This window comes from Ammospiza caudacuta, chromosome 17, assembly GCF_027887145.1.
Source record: "Ammospiza caudacuta isolate bAmmCau1 chromosome 17, bAmmCau1.pri, whole genome shotgun sequence".
Taxonomy (NCBI): Eukaryota; Metazoa; Chordata; class Aves; order Passeriformes; family Passerellidae; genus Ammospiza; species Ammospiza caudacuta.
In genome coordinates this window covers 9,294,568-9,318,555 of record NC_080609.1, presented here as the reverse complement: position 1 = coordinate 9,318,555, position 23,988 = coordinate 9,294,568, and the positions used below count along the sequence as shown (strand labels likewise).

Genomic DNA, 23,988 nt, shown 5'->3' with positions numbered 1-23,988 from the left:
ACATTTAAATCTGTATGGCTAGCACAAACAACACAAAATTAGCTGAATTGCAGACATTAAGCCAGACTTTTTGTGCCTGCCCTTTGATTTCAGGAGGATGTGTATCAATGCAAAATATATTCCTCTGACTTGAAAATATAAATTTGAAAAACTTTGTTATTTTTGACCCCTATTTTTATTTGCTCTTCACCCATATGTGAGGACACATTTCTCAGTTGATTCTTCTTGGTCTAACTTTTTTGGATTAAACACGCAGCCTATAGCCAGCCATACAGGCTGGGATTTCAGCATTTTTGTGTGGGTTTGTTCATCATTTTGCAGAAAAAGCAAATTAGTTTAGACAGGCAGCAGGCTAAGGAATGAAAAATGTGGTTATCTTGGTACACATTAAGGCACTAGACCTGTGGGTTTTTTAAAGCAACACGAACGTACAGCTTTATTTCTTTACTTGAATTGTGTTAAAACCCTCTGGCAAAGAGGTAATTTTTTATTGACATTTTGTTTGTTTTCTCTTGCAGCAAACAAGACAGTGCTGCATTTGCTCATTGTGGAGCTAATCGACTCCTTGTCAGCTGGATCTGAACTAAATTTCAAAGCAAATCCCTGTCTTCAGGGTTTTTCTCAGAATGATGATTCCAGGGCATGTCTGCTCTTCTGCAGTCGTGCGCCTGCCTGCTGCTATTACTGCGTTTATCAAGAACATGTCATGTTACCTCTGGTTAATTTAAAGAAATCACAGCAGTTCTGACACAAGTTGCCACCCACTTTATAATCTGTATAGATGCAATTAGAATTGATTGAGCCACTGCAAACAACCAAGGGCAAAACAAAGGTTTCCCAGTATCTGCTAATTGAGATGATCTATAAATATGGATTAGGTCAAAAGGCCTCTGAGGTGCCTGAGTGCATCACCCATGTCTGCTAATGCTGTCAGCCCTTGAAAGGGGGCATAGGGACCAGGCACTGGTATTTCAGGCTCCATGGGAGCAGCAAAGATCAGCAGCCCCATGTCCAGGACATGCCATCAAGCTGGGAACAGAGTGGGAAAGCAAAGCAAAAAAGGAAGTTGCTCTTTCTCACTTCTTTCCTTGCTTGAAGGAGGAAAGGCTTTTAATGTATTCATTTATTTACAATCCAGGGTTTATTATCATCTTGAGGTTTTGGGGCTTTTTCTGCCCCAGAAGTGAACCTGCTACTGGCTCACAATAACTTCTTAGGCTTTAATGGAACAGGTACCATCCATTAAATGGATGACAACTCATTATTGGCACTCCAGCTGGGAGAGCACTGGGGAAACTTTGCTGTGAATATAAACTCAAATTTAAAAATGAAATTGCTTTGGCTTTTCCTGTTCCCATCACTGTGACCCTGAGAGTCAATCACACTTGGCCCTTAAAGAGCAGGGAAGGGGGGAAAGTGGGATGATGGAGATGCAGAGACAGCCTCTGCTGAATTTGCTGTTTTCTTAGGATTTGAAGTCTGCTGGGTAGCTTGGATTACAGTCAGTGAGCTGCTGGCTAAGTGCTCTCAATGACACCTGTTGTCTGCCTCTGCAGCCCCTTCACAGGAGAGCTGGACATTTGGCCTTGAGTCTCCAAGCACTCAAATTCCTACAGCTGCCAGCAGAAGTCCCCCATTCCTGCATGATCTGCCAGTGATCTTACACGGTTCTGCTCCCTGTTTTGTCTTCTCCACATCCCATTCCCTCTTTGTCTTGGCTCAATTATTCCTAGAGCATCCTGCTGGTCCTTGGCAGCCCTCCTGTGTCTTTACAACAAGCGTGGAGTTCTTGGCTTTGACACACTCAACCATATGGTGAGGACCTCAAAACTGTTGTTTAGAAGAATAAACTGGAATCTGTCTGTGCAGGAGGTAGAGGGAAGGAGACTCTGATGGAGAAGGTGAACCTGATTTCTCCAAATGATTTATCACAAATGCACCTAATTTCCTTTCCTTTCCTTTTTTTTGCTTTCTCCAACCAGGCAAATACTTGCAGACACTCCTGAGCCAGAGTATCTGCTGAAGGCAGAGCTGATCAGTGACACAACTCAAAGCAGGGAACACAGACACAGATTTGGATGGCTGGAGGGAGAGAAGGACCAGGAAGGAATAAGTAACATTAGATTATAGACTCTCCACTGAAATACCTTAGGGAGCCATATTTACAGTGGGAATACCCCAAACAGCATCCTCAGTAATTCCATGTAAGATCTGATGTCTCACAAATTCAGGTTTTGAAGAGGTCAATGAATCTGTGTTTTTAAAACAATTTACATTTGATCAGCTACTCACATCTGGACACAGCATCAAAGAAAATACTCTCACTTGATTTCCCTTCATGGCTTTACTTGCATGCAAAGAATTTAGGCCAAAATTAATAAATAACTGGAAATAAAAAACCTGAATAAATGAGTGGCATATGCTGTTTTTATAAACTGCTAAACAGAACATCTTTGCTGGCAGCTGTCCCATGATTATTTTTTTCTTTTGAATGTAATTATGAATTCTGAGAGCCATGATACAGGAATGAACGTGTTTTACATTGATTATTCAAAAGAAGAGCCAGTGGCTCCCTTCATGATGCTGGGAAACCAAAACAACTTTCCTTGTTGTGCTCTGGGCTGAAGTGATGTGTAGATAAGCAATGATTTAGGAAATACAGGGATTGTTGTCATGCCCATGTTCTCCAGATACAAGATGTTTTTGTGCAAATGCTTTTTAGAATGGCAAAAGCAAATTGCACACAAGATCATGGAGAGATTTTTGTTTGTAACTTTGTGGACTCCACTTCCTGTATCTGGAGTGGATAAAACAGAGGGGGCAGGGCCATTATTGAGGAAATGACAGGCAAAGTGCTACAAAATGTGCCAGTCCAGGGCAATCTTTCTGACAAGGGTTGTTATTTTATCAGGGCAGGGGAGGGCAGGGTGGGGGTTGGTGGTGGTGGTGAGGAAGGATGGCAGGAAAAAGGAAAATTTTAAAGAAATCCCTAATAAAACATATTCCCATCTTCTACTGACAACTCTGGGCTAAGTCTGATGTATTTTAGTTTTATTTTCAATGCTAAGACAGGAAAATAATACTATTCCTTCATTTTAGAAGATTTTTGGCAGTTTTTGAATTGTTTACGGTAAGAGAAATCGTTCTTTTAGAAGTTCTAATTCTTCTGTCAAACTCTCATTATGCCTTTATTTGGCAGAGAAAAATGTTTTTAAAGAATAAAGTGATGACAAACTGACAAAAATCTGGAAATCAAAGGCAAATCATGATTGCCTGCACAGGGCACAATAGTGTCACTGAGACAGAAAGCCTTAAAAAAAAAAAACAAAGCAGGAATTTGCATTGTAAATGCAATTCTAACAACAGTGCAGTGTCACTGCCTGCCCCTGTAATTAACTTTCTTCTCTACCTCCATGCCTCAGTCATCTACAGATTACACATCACATCATCAGTAGCAAATCACTCCTGAGACTCTCTTCCTAGACAATATTGTTCCCAAGCTTTATAGTTCATTCCTGTAGTAGATTCTAGTTACCACAAGAATAAACAGGATTCTTAACAAAAAATGTGAGCCCAGTATATCAATGGGGAAAACAGGGTAGCTACACAATTTCACTGGAATTATTCCTGGTTCAGAGTTTGAACCAAAGGGAGTTTTGCCTTTACACCATAAAGTGTGGGCTTATTTTGAAGTCTGACACGTGTTTACCTGTCCATGGGGCTCTCACATTGTAGGGAAGAGCAGCAAGGTTGCTGGCTACATGCCACCTTTCCCATCCAATTTATGCCTTAAATGTTCAATTACCAAAGAACATGGAATTCATTAATTTCCAGCAGACAAGTTGGGAGCAGCTGCATTCAGAAGCAGGCTGCCTCAAACTTTGAAAATGTATCCCTTCTTCACATGGTGTCTGTTCACAATTTATCACTGCCTATTAGCTATTAACAGCAGTGGGTTGGAGGTGGTTTCATTTCTGCTTAAGAAATGATGCCACCAAATGTTAGCAGCAGAAATCAGTGAGTTCACTCTTGTGCTGGAAATGTGTGGAATCAAGCTCCTGTTGAGTGAGATAAGGGCTGCATTAGCTCTCAGCAGTTGTCTGCTGGTGTTTGCATTACAGAAGCAGCACGTTGTGCTGGGAGGTAAATGCCTGACTCAGTTTATTTGCTGCCTTGTCAGGAGGAAGAACTTCTGAAAACTTAATAGGATCATTCATGTATCTAGGAAATTTAAGATGTCTAAAGTTATGAATATTAATACTGGGCAGATGGAAGCACTTGAGCACTTTAAGAAAAATGGTAAAGATATTCAGAGCAACAAACTTGTTTTGATCTTACTGAATAAAAATCCAGGTGTGGGTGTAAAATGTTCCCTCTTCTTCCAGCACAGTGTCCTGGGCACTGGCTGCAGACCCAAAGCATTTGGATGGTGCCTGTGCCATGCAAACATGGGAGCCTGCAGAGCCTGGCAGCCCCAGCATGGCCTCTGTATTTGGATGGCTCAGGGCTGCTGTGGCAAGAAAAAAGTTTCTTTCTAAAAACTGTCACTGTGGGTCTGGTCCTGACTGTATTTGTAGATATTTCTGTAACACAGCTGCTTGGCAAGTGCTGAGCAGGTTTTGGCAGGTATCAGGCAGAAGTGAATGCCTGGACCTGACAATATGTCAGGTGAGCTCTGGCCTAAGGTAATTTTGTCTAATCCAGCATTTTGTAAATTAATGCTTTTATTGTTAAACACACAGGCTTTGTCAAAAAAACAGTTTAAACACATGTAAGTCTCTAAGAGGAAATATGAATGAAAAGCAGCACAGAAAGGTCAAATTTTCTTTCCATTTCTAAATGATGGCTTTTATGATAGCTGTTAGATTACTGAGAGTCTGAAGTTCTCTGGATTCTGAACTGTGCATAATTTAAAGATACAAATAGTCTTTTGTTCAAAGTGGCTCTGTTTTACTGACTGGATACAGACACTTCCACTTCTCTTAGTGCTAAAATTTTCTTCTGACTTAGTATCTATAAAATCTCTTTCTTTAATCCTTTTCCAATACACTGCAACTTCATTTTTAACAGCAGCATTTACAGTGAATACAGAAAAAATATCTATATTATTCCTGTAGGAAATAATAACACTTACCTTGTTTGATAGGCTGCTGATTTGAGAAGGTGAGAGGAGTAACGAGGAATTTGGTTTCAGCTACCTGTACCCAGTGGTGCAGAATTTTTATTGTCCAGACACCAGGTCGCAGGGGCAAATTCAGAGGTGGTTTGTAGTGAGTAAACTCAGCACTGGATTCAATAAGAATATCATATGTTGCTGCAATTACATTGATGGGATCCACCCAAATGACAGTCACGGTGACATTGGGGCCTTTCCCCCACTTCTGCATCCCCACTGGCTCATCTGTTGGCCCAAGGAGTCCTCCAAAATTCCTGAAAAGCCTTTCCTTGGCATCCCACTCAGTGCCAATCTGAAACGAAAGAACACAGGGCTGGTAGCATCATCTCTGTAAGCACCTGAGACCTTTATGGCAAATAAGGGCTCTCAAGAGACACAAATCATATTTCTCTAATCACATGAATTATACATACATTTAAAAGCAACATGACCTAAGATCATAATGAATACACAAATTATGAGGCAAGAAAGAAGGCTTGCTTTCTTGCTCCCTTTCTGATTGATAAAAAGGTTTTCTTTATCTTAGAGAGCTGATAGCAGCTCTCTCTTCCCACTACAGAAGCAGCCAACAAGGGGCCAAGCCAGTGGCTGGACACAGCCTATGCAAAAAAGGTGACCCATCATCTCCTGGGTCATGAAAATATATTACACACTTGAGAGATGGAGAGAGGAACCCTGCAGCAGAGACCTGCCCAGCTGCTGCTAAGAACAGGGAAGACACTTCAGCTGCTGACTTCAGGACAAGTCACATCATATCCTTTACTACAATCCACCCATGAGATGCTGTCTCCTTGTACTCTCTTCCTGCCCCACGTGGGAATTTATTTCTTGTAAACTCTTATTGTCATAATAGTGACATTAGTTTTCATTTATTCACTAACAGTAAACAGTAAAAAACAGTAAAGAAGTTGATTCACAATCTAGTGTAAATACTTAATTGACCCTTTTTTTCCTAGCAGCTTTCATGTTCCAGTGCTCTTTGTATGAATTTCAATGGTTCACCCATAACCTGGGGGATGACACAAACTTCCAAGCAGTTGCCACTAACACTTGTGCACTACTGACACCAGCACCTGTGCCCAGCCAGCATGGAAATGGAGCCACTGCCTTTCTTAGGCCAATGGGAAGACTTCAGTATCCCAGCACTAAAGCCAGCAGCTGTTTATGAGGCTGAGCACTATGGAACCTTTCCATCCATTCTCCTGTGTCCACAGGACTGAGGGCTGCACTTCTGCTTTTGGAGGCAGTTCTGGTATGAACCCCCTCAAAGTCCTTCTGGTTGTCTTTTGCTCTACTCTCCAAACAGTGCAGATGACCAGAGTTGATTTCTTCCCTGTATGGAAAGTCTCTGTGGGTGACCTCTGGAGACCCATGCACACACAGGCAGGATCCCCACTTTCAAAATATATGTGGATATTGCAGATTTTCCCCACACAGGGCTGTCCTTATCCCTAAGCTTCACCTTACAAGGGCACGGTCAGAACCTGCTTTCCTGAAAGCATAAGAGATAATTGTAGCTGATTTGCTTCAGAGATTTTTCTTCTAGATTTCATTTCACTTCATGAGAATAAGTGATTCCAATATAATGCCTAGATCCCCCCAAATCCCCAAAACATAATGATTACCTGATGCCTATTACCTGTACTGGAAACTGTCCAGTCTCCAGTTTCTTCTAAATAAATCCCTGTGGTTGGCAGACAAATTACAGGAGGACTGCAAGCAAAATGCTACAAGGTCAGTAAAATAAAACCCTACCATCCTAACTCCATCTGTCATCACACAAATTCCTCCTACCGGGCTATGACACTGCAGAGTATGAGACAAAATGAGTCTTCCACTACTCTGCAATCAACACAGCATTTGTGGTATTTCAGAGGTATTTCAGAGGTATTTCACCCCGCACACCAGCTAATCAAACCAGACAGCATAGCCCAGATATCAGACCCAAGCACTGAATGCCTCGAGGAGCTGTCAGTGTGTGCTCTCCTGACAAGACTGACTGAATATGTATGGAAATAAGCTGAGAAAGAAAATTTCCTGACCAGGCCTTATTATCTACTCTGCCAACCTTCACTGAGGTGCAGCCATATCACACCTACCAGTGCTCAAGGGACTTAGAAAGAATAAAGTCACAACATGTGAAACAAACCTACACCCTCCTGGGCAAAGAAATCTGTAAGGAAGCTCTTTCCACCACATTCAATATTTCTTCCTGAAGAAGTCATTGCAGAAAGATTACTTCATCCTCAAAAATTAAACATTCACTCCTGACATCCAACTATTTCCTCTCTAGTTTCTCATCCCTGAGAAAATAAATCAGAAAGTTCCAGTCTCCTTGCTCCAACCTGCAGGTGACACTGCTCCATGCCAGACTGCACAAAAGATGAGATGTGCTCACACACACAGAGGTTTATCAGACTGCTCTGTGGAAGAGCCAAGGCTGCTTTTGGGGAAAAATTGTAACACAATTGTTGTCTGGTCGTTAAGCTTTGGCAATGGGCTCCCTAAAGCAACCCAGAAGTTCCAGCCCAAGGGCTGGGCAAGAGGGGAGGGAAGGACAGGTCCCCCAGATCCCTGTGTGGGATCACAGCAAGGCTCCACAGGCACCTCGGGAGGAAAGGCAGGGAGCTCTACACTCTGCTCATGGCATTTGCCCTTCATGTCTCATTTCCAGCTGGGGACAGACTTTCCCATGCTGCACAGCTTGCAGTACCAGCTGCTTTTAGAAGCACAGTATTTTATAGGGAATTTTACTTAAAGCACTGGTTAGAGGTTTATAATCCCTTGAACTTTACACAGCTGAGTTCCCAGCACCAAGATGTCCAGTTTTACAGGGCAAGAGATACTACAGCCCTATAATAAGTTTCACAGCTCTTTAAAACATTGTGAGTAGGCTTTCACTTTCAAATAGAATACACCAAGTATGGATGGAATCAAGCAGTAATGAATATCTGATAAATTATGAAGAGATGTAGCACAGAAACTGACATTTTCCACATCATTATTTTAATCACCTTTATTTTGGGCCTCAAGAGCAAGCACTGTGCACGGGGTGTGCTTGGAAAGCTGGAAATCTCTCATTGGCTCAAAATTTCTGTTTCTATCTCTGTTCAAACCCAGATAAAATTTTCCCAAGATAAATTATACCCTGATTATGGGTTTGTGTCTCATTGCTCACCACAAACAGGACCATTAGGTTCACACAATGCACACTAATTGCCTGCCACCTAGTTTATTTTATTCTCTGTGATGAATCACAACTCTTAACAAGACCAGAAACAGCATTGAACTGATAGAGGGTGAGCTGAGACTTTCAGTTCAGTGCAGCAAATCAATCCCCTGCCCTGCACAGAGAAGCTGCCTGAACCAGGCTGGCAGGACACATAGTGAGTGCATTGTGCACGAGCCAGTTTCAGGAGGTGTGGGAGTTCCATGCTTGGAAATCATCTCTTGGGTTTCCTGTGGGTTTATTTTCTTTGCCTCAGCCTGCAGGAGCCATGTGCCATGGAAATGCTGCCACGAACTCCCCCAGGTGTGGGGCAGCCCAGCTGGCTGATGCCCTCCCACTTGTCTGTCCAGGGTGTGGGGTGAAATCTGCTCCTTGGGGATGAAGCGGGCAGGAGGCAGGGGCTGGAGAGATCCCACCAGCTCTGCTGCAATCTCAGTTGTGCACCAGGGTCACAAATACACTGGGGAGCACACTCAGTGCTGAATATTTGTGTGCTCTTCCTGCTGGCCCCAGTGCTGCAAGCTGGGACAGAGGAGAAAGTTCCCAGCTAAAATAGCCCCATTCAGTTTAAAATTCCTGCCAGATCATGGGGTGAAAGTTGTTGAAGAACAAGAAGTTCTATGTCCCAATAAGCATAAATCTTAATTTTATTTTCTGTGAACACTGATGCTTCCATCCCTAGCTAAACTGCTAAGTTTGTTTTCCACATGCTGGACCTTGACAAGGCAGTGGCATTTTAATAAGCAGTAGCAGATCAGAGCTTTCCAGCCACACTGAAGCTGAAGAAGTTAATGCTGGATTTATAGCAGGGTAAACTGAGGCAATTATTTGGCTCAGAGGCAGAGATCCCTGCAGGCCAAGGAAAGGTAGAAAGTAAAAAAAATAAATTAAAAAATTAAGTTATTTACTTTGTATGTTCCGGTCTTTTAAAATATGAAACATCTATGAAAGGAGAGGACAATTAAAGTGGTTAGGTGAGGAAAATAAAATGAAAACAAGTAAGCAGTCACCAAAACGCTTTTTGTTGAGTTTCAAACAGAAGAAAATGTTTCTTAATGCTCAAAAAAGCTCACCAGTGATTAAATCCTTAAAAGTACTAAATAAGAAGAAGAAACACTAAATAAGAAGAAGAAATCCTACAAATCACAAGAATTGGATCTTGTATGAACATTTATCACTGCATGAAATGGCAGGCTACCACCCGACACATTGATAAATGAAACAGACTTTCCATCCATCTCTTTAATGGCACATTAGTGTCATGGATTTGCCATGCACACCAAAACACTGAATCCCACCTAGGCATTTCTTAATTGCCCAAGAAGATGGTAATTTATGGACTTAGCCATAATGACTGGAACACATTTCTTCAATCAATTTTATGCCTTAATTGAAATTTGCAGCTTAACAAGAAAAATCATGAAATTAACTGCTCAGACAATTGTATCTTTAAAACAGAACACAGATGTCAGGTCCTATTAGTGGTCAACTTTCCTGATATACTTTAGGTAGATTTTTTTATACTCTATGACAGGCACGGGGACAAATTTCTAGAAGAATAACAGGGTTTGTGGGAATCTCAGCCACTGCTGTGATAATTTTCTCTTTTGTGCTACAACATCAATATTCTGCTCACATGTGGTATCAGTACCTGACTACCACTAATTTTGAGAGGTTTTTCCAGTGTACTCTTGAGAGACTCAGTTAAACATGTCACCATTTACATCTAGAATTGCAGAAAAATGGAATTTTCCCCAGGAGCCTTTCACAGTACTCACAACAAACATGGTGGCAAAATTTTTAAATTACTTTTAAAATACTGAGCCTCTTTGACAACAACAAAAGGCTTCCATTTGTTTTTGAAACAGAAGGGAGTGAGGACACTCGGTTTAATGTAAGAAATTGGTGTTGACCACAGACCTGAACTGCCAGTGGTGTCTCCTATGATGAGGAGGTACACTATGCTAGGAAGCCACTCTCACCTCAAACTTCCATGGAAATACAGTTTCCAAAGTAATTTAGTGTTCACTCTCATGATGCCACAAGTCTGCATGGCTGGCTACAAACACTCACCTCTGTGAACTGCAGCCTCCCAAAATCACTCGGTGGACTTGCAATCTTGAAGACTTTCTTAGGCATCACCCAGGTTTCCAAAGTTTCCAGTTTACTGACAGCCAGGTTGGTTGCGTGGTGCCTGATCAGGAAGCCTTGGAAACGGTCAGCAAGGAAGTAAAGGTGGATGGAAACTGGATGGCCCATGGGGTAGTATCTGTAAAACAGCACAAGCTCAGCAGTTATGTAAGAGAATGAAATCTCCATTTACTTGGAGCTAGTGGCTTAAGAAGCATTCATTTCAACTAGAAAATCCACCACTGTACATTAAGAGATTTCAAATGTGTTCATGACTCATTATCAAATATTTTTAGGCTGTTCCGATTACGCCGTAACGTAAAAATATGTTACTAAGAATACAGGCTCATTAATTCCATATCCTCAGCTCAAAGCTCTTTAGGAGTCCTTGTGTGTGCCAGAGAGCTCCTCTCCCTCACCACCTCCCGTTGCAGAAAGTGGCACCCACAGACACCCAGAGATTGTTAGGGTGCAGCACAGTTTGCTCAGATAAACTGAGGATAAAGGATGCCCCAGGACTGTGCCTGTGCTCCAGAGCTGCCCTTGCTGCCCCAGCAGGGTCAGTGCCTGTCTGCACAGGACACAGGGAGAGCTGTGTGACCAGGCACTGCCCCCTCCATTCCCAAAACCCTTCCCCAAGGGCAGGGCTCTGCAGGCTGGCACTGCAGTGAAGGACACCAGGATCCTGTCCTCATTTTTCGTCTCTGTATATCTGGGAAAAAACTACACATTCTTTAATGACTTGAGATTGCTTTTGTTCTGATTTTTTACTCATAATCAGAAAAATAAAAAAAAAAAACCTTGAAAAAGGTCAAATAACTGGGCAAAACCAATCATTGAGAGATCTGGAAGCCTTCAGTTGGAGCTGAGATTTCAAGACATTCAAATCATTGAAATAGTCACAGCTTCAAACAATTAAAATGTACAGTTGATTGTCTGCTATGGCCTCAGAAACATCTGTAACAATGTTTGGGTATGTATGGATGCATAAATAATTAAAAACGTGTTATTCATAGCTCAAAAACTGAATATTTTGCTACTTTACAGCACTGACATTAACTGCAAGAGAAGTTAAACCAACCAGCATCACACCTTCCCAGTAAGTCAGCCAAGCCTGACTCCTCAGGCTTGTTACCACAATTAAAGGATGAGCACTAAGGATGAGCCCCAGGGAGAACTTTCCATTGCATGAGGTCTGCAGCACCCCAGAAGGAACTCTGTAGAGCTGGAGAAATCAACATAAGAAGACAGGGTACCAACAGGGCCAGCGCTGATGGACCAAGCAAAACCACTGCAAAGCTACACAGCCAACACCAGCAACAATCTGACTTCTGTTCCCAGAACTAAGACCTCCTGTTTTATATGTGTGCAGCAGCAAATATTTACAATATCCCTGAAATAGACTGAGTAAATTGCCTCTTGGCAGCAGAGAGTAAAAATGCCTAGGGATGGAAAAAATGAATTAAATCTCAATCACACATGAATGTTGCTCCCACGGAAGATGCTGACACTCCATCTCCTTTGGTACCCGAGCAGTCTGAGGGGGGCATGGCTTTCTGAGGCTGTGGGATGGCCCTGGTTAGGAAAGTGTGCAAGGCAGCTGCTCTTAAAGCATCTCCTGGGCTGCTGTGGGTGGCAGCATGGGCCTGACTCCAAGGGGGATCCAAGGCAGGAGCTGCTTTCCTTCAGCATGAGCTGGGGTGCTGCAGGCACAGGATCAGCCAGCCTGGGCTGTGCTCAGCCCCACAGCAAAGGGAGCACTGTTGAGGGGCTCAGCCCAAACCCATCCTGCCATTACTGCATGAGAGACATGCAAAACCACGAGGGGGAAAGAGGAAAGGTATAGGTGCAAACACCCAGAAGGACAGCACAGGATCAGAAGTGAGGAAATGTGAATCATAAATCTGAAGATTAGCCATTTTTCTCTGATCTGACCTGAATGCTGACTCACAGTGTCTTGAGGGGGCTCAGGTAGGTATCAAAACAAAGCCTCCACTCTGTATCACTGTTTGCAATTCCTCCCTGCACTGTTTCATGAGGCTCCAGCCTGCTGAAGGAGTTGTGCTTTATCCTGGAGACAGCTAGAGTCATGGTGTTCCTATCTATAATCTGAGCAAGCTTGAAAAGCACCTTGAGTTCCTATGCAATGGAAAGTTCCTCAGAAACAAAAGTGATAATTGATATAAATCAGCACCAGAATACTGGCAAAAGGACTGAGAACAAATGTAATTGTAAAATTATTTCAGTACTGGTTATACATAGTCCCCATCCTCTTTGCTGGCTTCACTCTGCAGGACAAATGACCCAGGACTTCCTCAGGTCTGCCTTTATTTCATATAAGGAAGGCATGCTACTAGTGATTATTTCTATCTAATTGTTATTGATCTTTCATTGCTTTGCACTGGTAACCTTCACTGACAAAAGTCTAATAGGAATCTAGAGCACTTATTGCCACATCTTTCTAAATGGGGCATTGCTCAGCACTTCCATGACTAATTTAGGAAGGTCAAGGCACATTTGGTTCTCTCTTGAGAACACAACATGGGCAATGTCCATCCATCAGAGCACACGGAGTGTTTGCTGACTTAGGCTCTATGTGTTTTCTATTAGGATAAAAATGAGCGGGCTCCAGAAACACATTCTGAAGATGGAATTAAGAGATGGTAAAGTGAGACTTAAAAAGAAGAACCATCTCTGCTTTGAATCTAAACAGCTCCAGATGTGTTTGCAGGCAGCAAACATCTACCATTAAGAGAGCTTTTCTATGCAAGTCTAACTTCAGGAATTCTTCCTTCAAATCCCTTTTAGACTGAATTCTTCTTAGCCAGGCTTAGAGGTGAAAAGGAATCTAGAATATAGGGATAATTTCCTTTTAAAGAAAAAGGAATTTCATTTGAGTTAAATATAACTACCTATATATAGATATATAAACACCTACGTATATTTCATATATTTGATGCTACTAGATCTTACCATTTGCAGCACTTTTGGCACAGAGAGCTGCACCAAGCAGGGAAACTGAGCCAAGCAAGCTCTCTGCACTCCATGTGTGCTCCCAGGGGAACAAACAAGCAAGGACCATTAACCTGCCTGTGTTCAGATTTGTTCTGAAATCCTGTCCTCTGCTTCTGGTAAGCATAATAGAGGTGAACATGACCTCTGCTGCAATCACACGGAGGGTTTAGGAGCTGAGGCTATAATAAACTTGCTGAAATTAATCAAGGGAAACGCAGCAGTGGGGGGTAGCACTGCCCAACTGGATCCTGTCAGTCTTCATCAGGCTGGAGAGGAGCTCCTTAAAAGTGCAGCAGACAGGTCACATAATGTCAACCCGGAATAACCAACGCTTTATTACGGCCATAAATACTCCTGGAGATCGGCGCTGCGCACTTGCAGCTGCCTGGCTGTGCTCGTGCCCGTAGGCTCCAGCCAGCACGGCCGAGCAGAACGAGCCCCCAGAGCCTCCCTGCGTCCCCTGGAGCAGCAGGGCAGCACTGACCTGCAGCTGTTGTCCCCAGCAGCGTGGAAGGAGCTCTCGGCCCTGCGCAGGCCCAGGCGGGAGAAGGAGTGGAACATGGTGAGGGCCACGTCGCTGAGGGCGCCCGGCCCGTCGGGCTCCTCGTACACGTTCTCCCAGTAGGAGCGCAGCCCCGGCGTGCCCGGGGGGTAATTCCCGTACAGGAAATAGTCCAGCTGCCCAATGATCTCCTGGTTCACCACCGCCTCAAACTTGCGGGCAAAGAAAGTCGGCCTGGCAGTCTGCTGTTGGGACACAACAGGGCAAAGTCACTTGTGGCCACAGAGACTAACACAACTTTCACAAAGGCTGTGAGAGAAACACAGCTTTCACAAAGGCTGTGAGAAGATCAGAGAAAAGAATGAGAAACAATTCTTATCTTAACTGGCTGCACCTGGTATTGTGAATGTAGCCATGATATTTTCTGAAAAATCCTTTCCCTAGGATTTTTTCTCCTGAGAAGCTGAGAGGCCTCAGAAACAAAATGTAAACAATGATTACCAGCTGCTCTGGAATGAAACAGGTGGATCTGTGATTGGTCTCATGTGGTTGTTTCTAATTAATGGCCAATCACAGTCCGGCTGTTTCAGACTCACTGACTCCTGTGGTCAGTGACAGGATTTTGTTCTCATTTCATTCTTTTCCTTGCTAGCCTTCTGATGAAATCCTTTCTTCTATTCTTTTAGTATAGTTTTAATATAATATATATCCTAAAATGATAAATCAAGCCTTCTGAAACATGGAGTCAGATCCTCGTCTCTTGCCTCATCCTGGGACCCCAGTGAACACCACCACAGTGAACATGTGGAATGTGTTATGGAGATTTGTTTAACAAAGGGTGGTTTCTTAATCAGCCAGCGGTGATGGTGTTTGGATTGGAGGACCAATTAGGTCCAGCTGTATTGTAACTGTCTGTAAGAGCAATGAGTTTCTTAATAAAGAGATTATTAATCAGCCTTCTGTGAATCATGGAGTCTATGCTAATTATTACCCAGCCAGGGGCCTCTTGTGATGATAGACACTGAGTTCCCATTTTCAGACATGACACTTTGTCTTAAGCAATGGGTTGGAGTTGAGGACAAGAACTGTTTCTCTCCATGGGCAAAGATGACTTAAAATGTCACCTTTGGGACCATTTGTTGTTAGGAGTGTTGTTAAGGTTCAGCTAAAAACTACATAATTACTCCATGAGAACCCCTTCAGACCAACAGGCACCCTGTGCTGCCTGGCTCAGGAAGGCTCTCCAAGTGCAGGAGGGCTGAGGAATGCTCTCCAAACCCCCATGTTAGCCTGGAGACAGGGCAGCACTGGCACATGTTATGCAGGGAGCAAAGTGGACTGTGACACCAGGGCTCAGAAGAGGCAGAGCAGCATTTTCTGTGTATGGATTTGCTGCCAGGAGGTGATGAGAGGTCTCTGGGAGAGGTAACATTTGTGGCTGTGGTTTCTCTACTTCTGAGTGGTCCTGCCCAGATTTTTGCTCAGCTCTTGACACAATCTTGGGCATATAACTGCTTTATATGCTACTCAGCTACGATTAGCTTTCAAAAAGTCTTTGTTTTGCCTTGCTCATATTTGAGCATGGGTCCTGAGGTGCCAAGGAGTTCAAGAGTGTCCCAGATGGTTGGAAAATTCTTTTGAGGATGCTCACTTTTGCTCTGAGATGGCTTTGTGATCTTGGCTCACTTTGTGCCTCTGTGGCAACAGCAAGCCCCAGTCTTCTGGTGCTGTGTGCTCATGTGAGGGGCTCTCTCACCAGAACGTGTCAGAAGCTGCCTTTTCATCTATTCTAATTTTGAACTGTCCTTTCCAGCTTAGTTTACCTGATTGTTTTGTGAAATATCATTGTGGGCTCACAGCCTGGAGCAGGTCAGGCTCTGTAGTCTGACAGGAATTTTTAAAGATTTGCAATTTATTCTGTGCTTGGAGAATTCCATACACATGTTTGGGACAGCAGAGCCTCCTTTAGATAACATCTCATTTGCTCTTTTTGAGAGTGCCTGTGTCACTGACTTCAAGCCTGCCTAGCAGACAGCACATTACAGCAAAGAAAAGATCTCTGTTTCAGAGCAGTCATCATTTCTGTGCTGTAGGGTAACACATTCCCCATCCCACACAGAGCCTGAACAAACATGCTTTATGCAGGGAACCCTGAGGAGCTGGAGGGATGGAATTGCAAATGTGGTGACCTTGAAACAAGTGGCTGTTCATTCTCAATAGAAGATGCACAGGCCAGATACAGCCTCGAGACTGAGTGCACCCTGGAGCACAGGACTCGCTCTCATGTCTGCCTTGAGGAAACTATCACCAAGGAACTGAGTAAACCTTTCAAGACAGTCCTGCCAAACCTGGGTGATCAAAACCTCATGACTAAGGCTCCCAAAATCATGAGATAAACTTTAATATGATCATGCTAATGAATATAATAATGAAAATGGATTTGCCTTGTGCTGCGTAAGTCTCTAACACGCACACTGATCAACTTCAAGGCTTTTTTTGAAGATGATAAACACTGCTTAAAGCTGAAAGCCAGGAGTGTCGTGAAATGATGAAAGCACCTGAGCTGGAACATTGGAAAAAACCTTTTGCACAAGAAGTTACCAAGTAATAGTGGTACAGTCAGAGATGTGTCAAGCTTTTCTCCTTTCCAGCACAGCCAAATACCAATGCCAAGGAGTCCAAAGAGTTCTTTTGTGACCTTACCATGCAGTGGTATGTCTCCAGGGCCAAAACATAGGAGAACTTATCTTTCATTCTCCTGAAATTAAGATCAGAGCATCCTCACATCTCTTTCTCCATCTGCCTGATGGAGGGGAAGCTTCCCTTCCCTCTCCCTGCTGCAGCCATGCATTCAGCCAGCTCTCCACCCCAGTGCAGGGGGTGCAGAGCCTCTCTGCAGGTGAGTTCAGTTACCTGGAAGCGGTGGAAGTCTGCTGGTTTGAAGTCATTGGGTGAGCAGCCACACCAGTCAACGATGTGCTTGTACTGGCACTTGCAGCCCAGCTTCCTGTTCCAGTTGGTGATGCGCAGGTTGTTGTCCACCATGGAGTCACAGAACGGGCTGTTCTCCAGCACGGTGTGAAAGAAGGACTGCAGCAAACACAGAGCACACCATCAGATTTAGCTCCTCAAACTTCCATTTTCTCCTTCACTTCAACTCATCGGCCCAAACCTACTGCAGGTGACCTATTTTAGTTTGAAATGACAGCATTAACAAGCTCTGTTGTTCTGCCACATATGAAACACACTCTGTGTGCCTGTATTCCACAGAGCATGGAAAAATCACAGCACTCTACAGACCCAACCAAACTGCAAGAACACACAGCTGAGGTCTTGCTCCAATAACCTGGCACAGAATAATTGCACTCCTACAATGACCAGCTTTGGGCACTGGCAGCCCAAAGGACTCCAGGAAAGGCACCAGTACCAGCAATCATTTTATTTTTATTTCAGCTGTGTGAGCAATTCTAAGAAATGCCCATTATTTCCTTTCTGTAAGTTGCTCCCTGGTCTAACAGATTTAGGACTATTTTTCTGAACAATGTACTAATGGCATATTTCAAGTTGTTTCCCAAAACAACTGTCAAAACTGCACTATCACCCTGGTTACTCTGATAAAAACACAGTCTCAGACAGCTCTTATGTGGGTGTCTATCTCCAGCACTCTGAAATGCATTGCTTGTTGAGTGGCTTTGTTCTGAAACATGGAGTCAGATCAAAAGGACATTCTGCCTCCTGCATTTACATCTGAAATCGTAAGTCTTTATTTGCTGACTCATGGCAGCATGGAATTCCTATTGGGCAATCCTAATTATATCATCATAATAACAGCTATTACATAAACCATGTGTAATGGGGACTGATATAGCAGGTTAACAGGTCAGTGAAGGCAGGGCCATTTTACAAAACCAGCTATGTATCTTGCAAAGAAAACCTTGTAGAAAAAAGCTATGGAATACCATCAATTTTAGCCCTGCAAGAGACCATTTTTGGAGCAGTGACTTCTCTTTAAAATCAGCAATAGTAAGATCTATAAATAACCAGCATAACATTAGCATGGCTGGCCCCCAAATAATCCCCCTACCCTTTTTAATGTTAAATGACAGCCCAGTGAATATGGATTTTATGCTTGAACTGTTTGGTTAAACCCATAAAGGCATCCATTCTCATTCAAGCGAGAGGGAAAAAAACCCTACCCAATTACCCATTGCCCTGTGTCCTTTTATAGCAATACAGGAGTTTCTCTAGATAATGGATGAAAAGGTTATCAGAGTAGAGAAAAAGGTGATTTTTAACAGAAATGGGATTAAAAGAAGATTATGCCACATGTGTGGGGAATAATAAACCTCTACCAAAAGATAACAATTGCTGTGCTCCACCAGAAGCTAACAAGCAAGATTTGCAAGACTGGTGTCATCCATCCCTCAAAATGTTCAGGAACCAAGGCAGTTATGGGTTTAGAGGCAGTCATCAGCTCTTCCTGGGGCTGCAGGATGTGGAGCAGAGGCTGGCAAGCCAGGGGAGCAGTGTACCTGCTGGGGCAGGTGTAGCACAGGCTGCCAGTGTGCCCTCCCTGCAGACAGTGCACATTGCTGGCACATTGCTGCACGCCAGGCAAACCCCTCACTGCTGTGCACTCCCCTTCTGCATCACTTGCAGCCAGAGTGACTCCTGAGTGATCTAAATGATTTGTGACTGTGCCTTCTGGCTGAGTTTTGAACAGAACAATAAACCTTTGTTTGCAGGGTTTATATTTTTAAAGAAAAATGCTGGATAATAGCAAGGAAAGCTACTTATGAAGACAATTCGCCATCTCTAATATCCTTCAAAAGCTTTGTGCAGGAACAATTTGCAAGCAAAGGGCAGCTGGATTTTGGTTGTTCAGTAACAGATTAATAGGCTTAGAAGTACAAAACAAAGGCACTCTTTGCAAAAAAGTCCCACAAACAAACAAAGCAATAAACAACTGCAAAAGATGTTCTAACCCTGAAGGGCTTACTCATTACAGAAGTAAAATTTTCATTACCCACTGTGGGATGCTCCAAAGCCCAGTGACATCAGGTGAAGGCCCCTCTGATTTTGGTCAGATCTTTGGGACAAGCACAAACATTGCAGGTTTGAGCACAGAGAGGATCCTTTGCATTCACATACCTCGGCAGGAAGCAGCGTGTAGGAGTAAAACCTCTTCATCTTTGTCACCAGGTCATCATTGGAAAAAGTGACATATTCCACAAACTTCCTGTTGAGGAGGAACCAGTCTGAGCCCCCATCCACGGTGATTCCTTCTGGGATCTTGCGGTCCCCCAGGCGCCACATGTGCGTGTCGCACTCCAGGAACAGCCGGTCCAGCCCCTGCTTTCTGATAAACCTGAGGGAATGCAAGAGCAGCCACTACATGTTAATTTGTAGTTTGCTATCATCGGGAGATTTATAAATAAAAAGCTACTTTAGCGAACAAAAAGGGATCAAAAGGTCACTTGTTTATATTTCTGTTCTACTCATAAGTAATGTAGAGAGGTTTAATAAATGATTAATCAGGTATATGTTCTGTTACAGAGGCAAAGATCAACAGATTGCTTTTAAGCATCATTCACACCTTCTGCTGTCCTAAAGCTGTGCAGGTGACAGAGCTCTAGGGCAGGAAAGTCCATAATGTTCATTAACTCTGAACAAACCACCACAGAAGAACTGCAACATGAACAGGAGCGAAACACATTCTTCTCTCGCTAAATAAATTCAGTTTTTAAAAAACAGAAAAATGTACATAAAGGTAAAATGACCAATTTTCTCCTATGCTATTATGTCATTAATTTTTCTATAGGGATATAGTCAATAAGGAAAAAATACCATTGTAAAGGTCTTTGCTGTAGAATGAGCAAGTTTGCTCCATTTTCAGGTCTCTGGGGAGCAATGTTTTGTTACTGCTGAACCATGAATAAGAGGAGCAACTGCAGAACTGCAAAGTTATGGAAATGAATTATTTGAAACCAATATAAAAGAAGAAAGCTGGGAAATCAATCTGCTTGAAAACACTTTGGACTGAATGCCCACTGATCTTTTGAGGCTGTCTGATGCAGGTTTCTGTTTGTTATTCCATTTGGGAATGGTTTCCCTGAAGGAGAAGCAGGGCAGCTGTGAATTAGCACTAAGGAGGGGTAAGCACCATCCACCCTGCCCGGATGTGAGCACTGGGCACATCCCACATGTCCTGAGCAGTAACAAATGCTCACTGACCACACACCAGAGCAACCCACAGCCCCCTCTGGGTGCAGCATCTACAGGATAACAACAGCTGTGGCAAGAGCCTTCCCTTCCTGAACCACACGCTGCTGTGCCAGGGCATTTCAGGATCAGCAAGCCAAGATGGCATTCTGGTAGTCTCAAACACATGCTACTAAAGGTAAGAGAAAAGAATAAAAGTTAAGGAACAGACACCAGAGCTATCTGGAGTCCTGCATCTGGAAACATGAGCATTAACCCCGTAGGCCAAATCCCTGGTTCAAGTTCTGTTCTATACCAATCAAAGAACTGAGATGCAATTATGAAATGGTGCATATTAATTTTCAAAAGGACCGTAAATGACTCCAGGGTCTATGTCCTACTGATAGCTATGTCTCTTTTCACAGTGTGAGAAGAGCTCCTCTGTTAACACATCAGCGCTGAAAACGCGTAAATGAGAGTTGAGAAATTTTTCTTTCCATGAACAAGTTTCTAATTTCATGTTCCATTATGAAGGATAATAGAAAAGTCTTGCAATTTTAATGCAGTGCTCTGGAATGTAATCTTCAAATTCAATATTTATGCAGTTATCTCCAAATCAAATATTAATGTGCCTGAAAGTTTGGTCATTTATTTATTTCTCTTCAAAACTAAATGCTCATTAGAGTTAATTATTTTAAGAAAATAACAGAACTTTATCGACTATATTTAAATAGGAACATAAAGTTCTTTTCCATGAAGTAATTTCTTTCAACTGCTATCTCTACCAATTTATCACTCTTTACTCTCCTTTTCGAATGGAAGGTTCTTTGACTGCAATAGAAACCTCAAAAAAAATGAACCACCTGGATACAGCAAAAACTGCTCTACATAGAAGCTGCCTCAGCCTGTGTGACATGACCCAGCTCCAGCTCCCTGGTACTGTAACAGCTTCAGCCTTTTTTCTGAACTTGGCAGCAGAGGAGCATGACCGCTCCAGATGAGAAGGCCCCAGCAAATCCTGACTCACAGCTTCATGGTTCCCAAAGAAGTTGACAGAATTCTTTTTTTCTATATGTGCACAGTTCTATGTTTGGGGTTTTTTTTAGCTAATGGCTTGGAAAAGCACATCTCAGGATATGGAGTGAAATAAGCCAGTTCCTGGAAGTACAATTGTTTTCAAAACAAACCTCAGCCCCCAAATCTTATACAACTGGGTTACTAGAAGAGAGTAAACGTACTCTCCAATCACTTACCCTCCAGCAAGGCAGCACAGCCCAGCTAGAGAGCTGCAATGCCTTCAGAGATCTCCCAAGAAATAACCCTTTGCCTTGTGCTTCTTGAAACCCTCCTAGAAACATCACACCAGGTGTCAGACACATAACAGCTGAAGAGGTGTTTTTCAGAAGGATCACCCTTACTGAGCCTCTTCACACACAGTCACAACACCTCACTGGAATAAGGCAAATTTGCAATTTTTAGCAGAGCAAATCATTTCTGTGGCCTACGAAGCAATGATGCGTCCAAGGGGCTGTGAACACAGCTCTCCACTGGGTGATGGCTTGCTGCTCATTTATGTTCCTTGGCAGCCAAGGGGACCAAGTGTATTTCAGATCTGCTGGAAGTGAAATAGGAGAGGAGCTGGCACAGAGAGCTGAACAGCAACCAAAGTGGAAAAGGTGGGTGAGGCTCCCTTTTGTCATTCCAGGCTCTCTGCTAGGATGACTGATGCTCCAGATATTCCAGCAATAGCAATTTTGGCACTCAGGCAGGCAAGAACTTACTCTAAGCATATTGAATGCTGCCTGAGGGAAAGGGAAAGGGGTGTTTGTATGCCACATAGGCCTTTCCAAGAAATGAAAACCTCTTGGATACTACAAAGAGTTCATAAAGATTCTTGACTAGCCACCCAAGAATGATTGCAGCCACCTCTGAAAAGAAAGAGAGGGAGATGGAGGGCAAAAGCATGACCCTAATGATTTGTTTCTAGTCTCATGCTGTATTTCATTAGTTTCTGGTTATGCTCAAGGGAATACCAAATCAGTAAATTTTATGAAGCCAGGCCAAGCTTCATAAAGAGCAATGAAATGCAAAAAAAAGGTGGTTTTCCCCCTTGTCTTTCTCTCTTTGGTCTCACAAAACTGCTTGCAGGTAACTCCCAAATTAAAAGTAGGGGAAAAGAAAAAGGCTTAGTAATAGCATTTCCTTAATCTTAGTCAATGTGGAAAAATTCAGGTGTTTCCTGTCACCCTGAACATCAGGTAAGACTGGGATACCTCTGCCAGCTGCAAATGCACTGGCCAGAACAATGACATCCCACTGAACCAAGGCATGGCTGGCCAAATACAGCAGAGATTATCATCAGGTGAAGACAACTGACCTTTCTCCTAATCCAAAAGAAAATAACAGGAGGAAAACAACAATGATAGGAAAAGAGTCAACCAGGAGAAAATAGAATTTAAAAAAGACTAGGATTAAGAAAAGCATGCCATTTTGCTTTATTTCATAGAACACTCAATCTAAGACATTTTATGCTTCCCCTTATCAACTTTAATTCTTCCTAAAGAGCCTCCAGTTTTAAGGGCCCGTGATTACACTCAAAAGTAAGGAGGAAACACAGGGTATTAAGAAGGTGTGTCAGCACCTGAGCTCAGCAATCAGACACTGACACACATGAAAGGTGCCCCTGTGCCCTGTGTGTGGATGCAGCCTCACAGTTCCTGAGTTATTTTTACACTTTGCTAAGAAAACCCCACTGCCTGCAGCACCTGGTCTGTCACTGAGTGTAATGTCAGTCCAGGCAGCTCATGAATGCAATCCAGCTCAGGGAACTCCTCTTACTTTGTAGTTTATTTAAATATTTATAAATGCATTTCAGACAGGATTCTAGGACTGTATAACACATAAAGCATTTGTAACTTGTGTAGCACATACTCCTACAACATGAGTATAAACACAGCTCAGCTCTTATGATATGTTCTAACTGCTAATAAATACTGCCACAGAGTTACTTTATCCGCAAAAATATCACAACCAAATATCTCCTTTTTGACAGTTTTCTCCAAGGGACAGTGCAAACCACAGCAACTTGTATAGACCCCTGCTCCTGAATGCTGTACTTACACAGTAAGTCAGAGAGTTTGCTGTTTTCTTTTTCTTGAAGTTTATGAATGAGTAAAACTTCCTAAAGTATCAGAGGCTATAAGATTGCTAAATGCCATTTACCAGTAATTTTATCACTAAAAGGTTTTTTCTGGAAAGAATACATTTTTTTATGGTGAAAACGTTTCTTCCTAAATGTTTCCTGTTTCTGGCCTCTTGCCTAAAGAACCTCCCATTGACATTTCACTGTTAACCAGGTGCACCTACCCAGGACCCCATCATTATTCAGGATTTAAGAATAAGAACTGTGAATAAAAGTTACAAAACTCCAGCAAAACAATTCCTCACAAGTCAAAAGCCAATGTCAATGTCAAAGCAAAAATCTGTAGAGCCAGGAGCTCCACTAGCATCATGTCCATGTTTCCCTGAGTGTATATGGACAAGCTCCACATGCTTTGACTTTATTTGCTCTTCTTTTCGTTGTCTTTAGAAGAAAATTTGAGGAAGAAAGTCCATTTCAGTGCAAAAGTCAAGTAAATATTTTTACAGATGAGAAATGTGAGAGTCACTTGCTGGCAGTGTTTGCACAGCCACCCTGGAAACACTGACCAGAGTCAATCAGTTGGGAAGCACAAA

General features: G+C 42.9%; 1 protein-coding gene across 1 annotated transcript in view; it reads right to left on the bottom strand.

Annotated features, from left to right (window-relative positions):
• XYLT1 (xylosyltransferase 1) overlaps window positions 1-23,988 on the bottom strand; it is a 176,138-nt gene that overhangs the window by 10,318 nt on the left and 141,832 nt on the right. The window contains exons 6-10 of the mRNA XM_058816084.1: window positions 19,204-19,420; window positions 16,966-17,142; window positions 14,035-14,297; window positions 10,479-10,674; window positions 5,135-5,468 (exon numbers count right to left, since the gene is read on the bottom strand). Coding sequence (XP_058672067.1) covers window positions 5,135-5,468; window positions 10,479-10,674; window positions 14,035-14,297; window positions 16,966-17,142; window positions 19,204-19,420 — 1,187 coding nt within the window. The remainder of the gene's footprint in view (window positions 1-5,134; window positions 5,469-10,478; window positions 10,675-14,034; window positions 14,298-16,965; window positions 17,143-19,203; window positions 19,421-23,988) is intronic.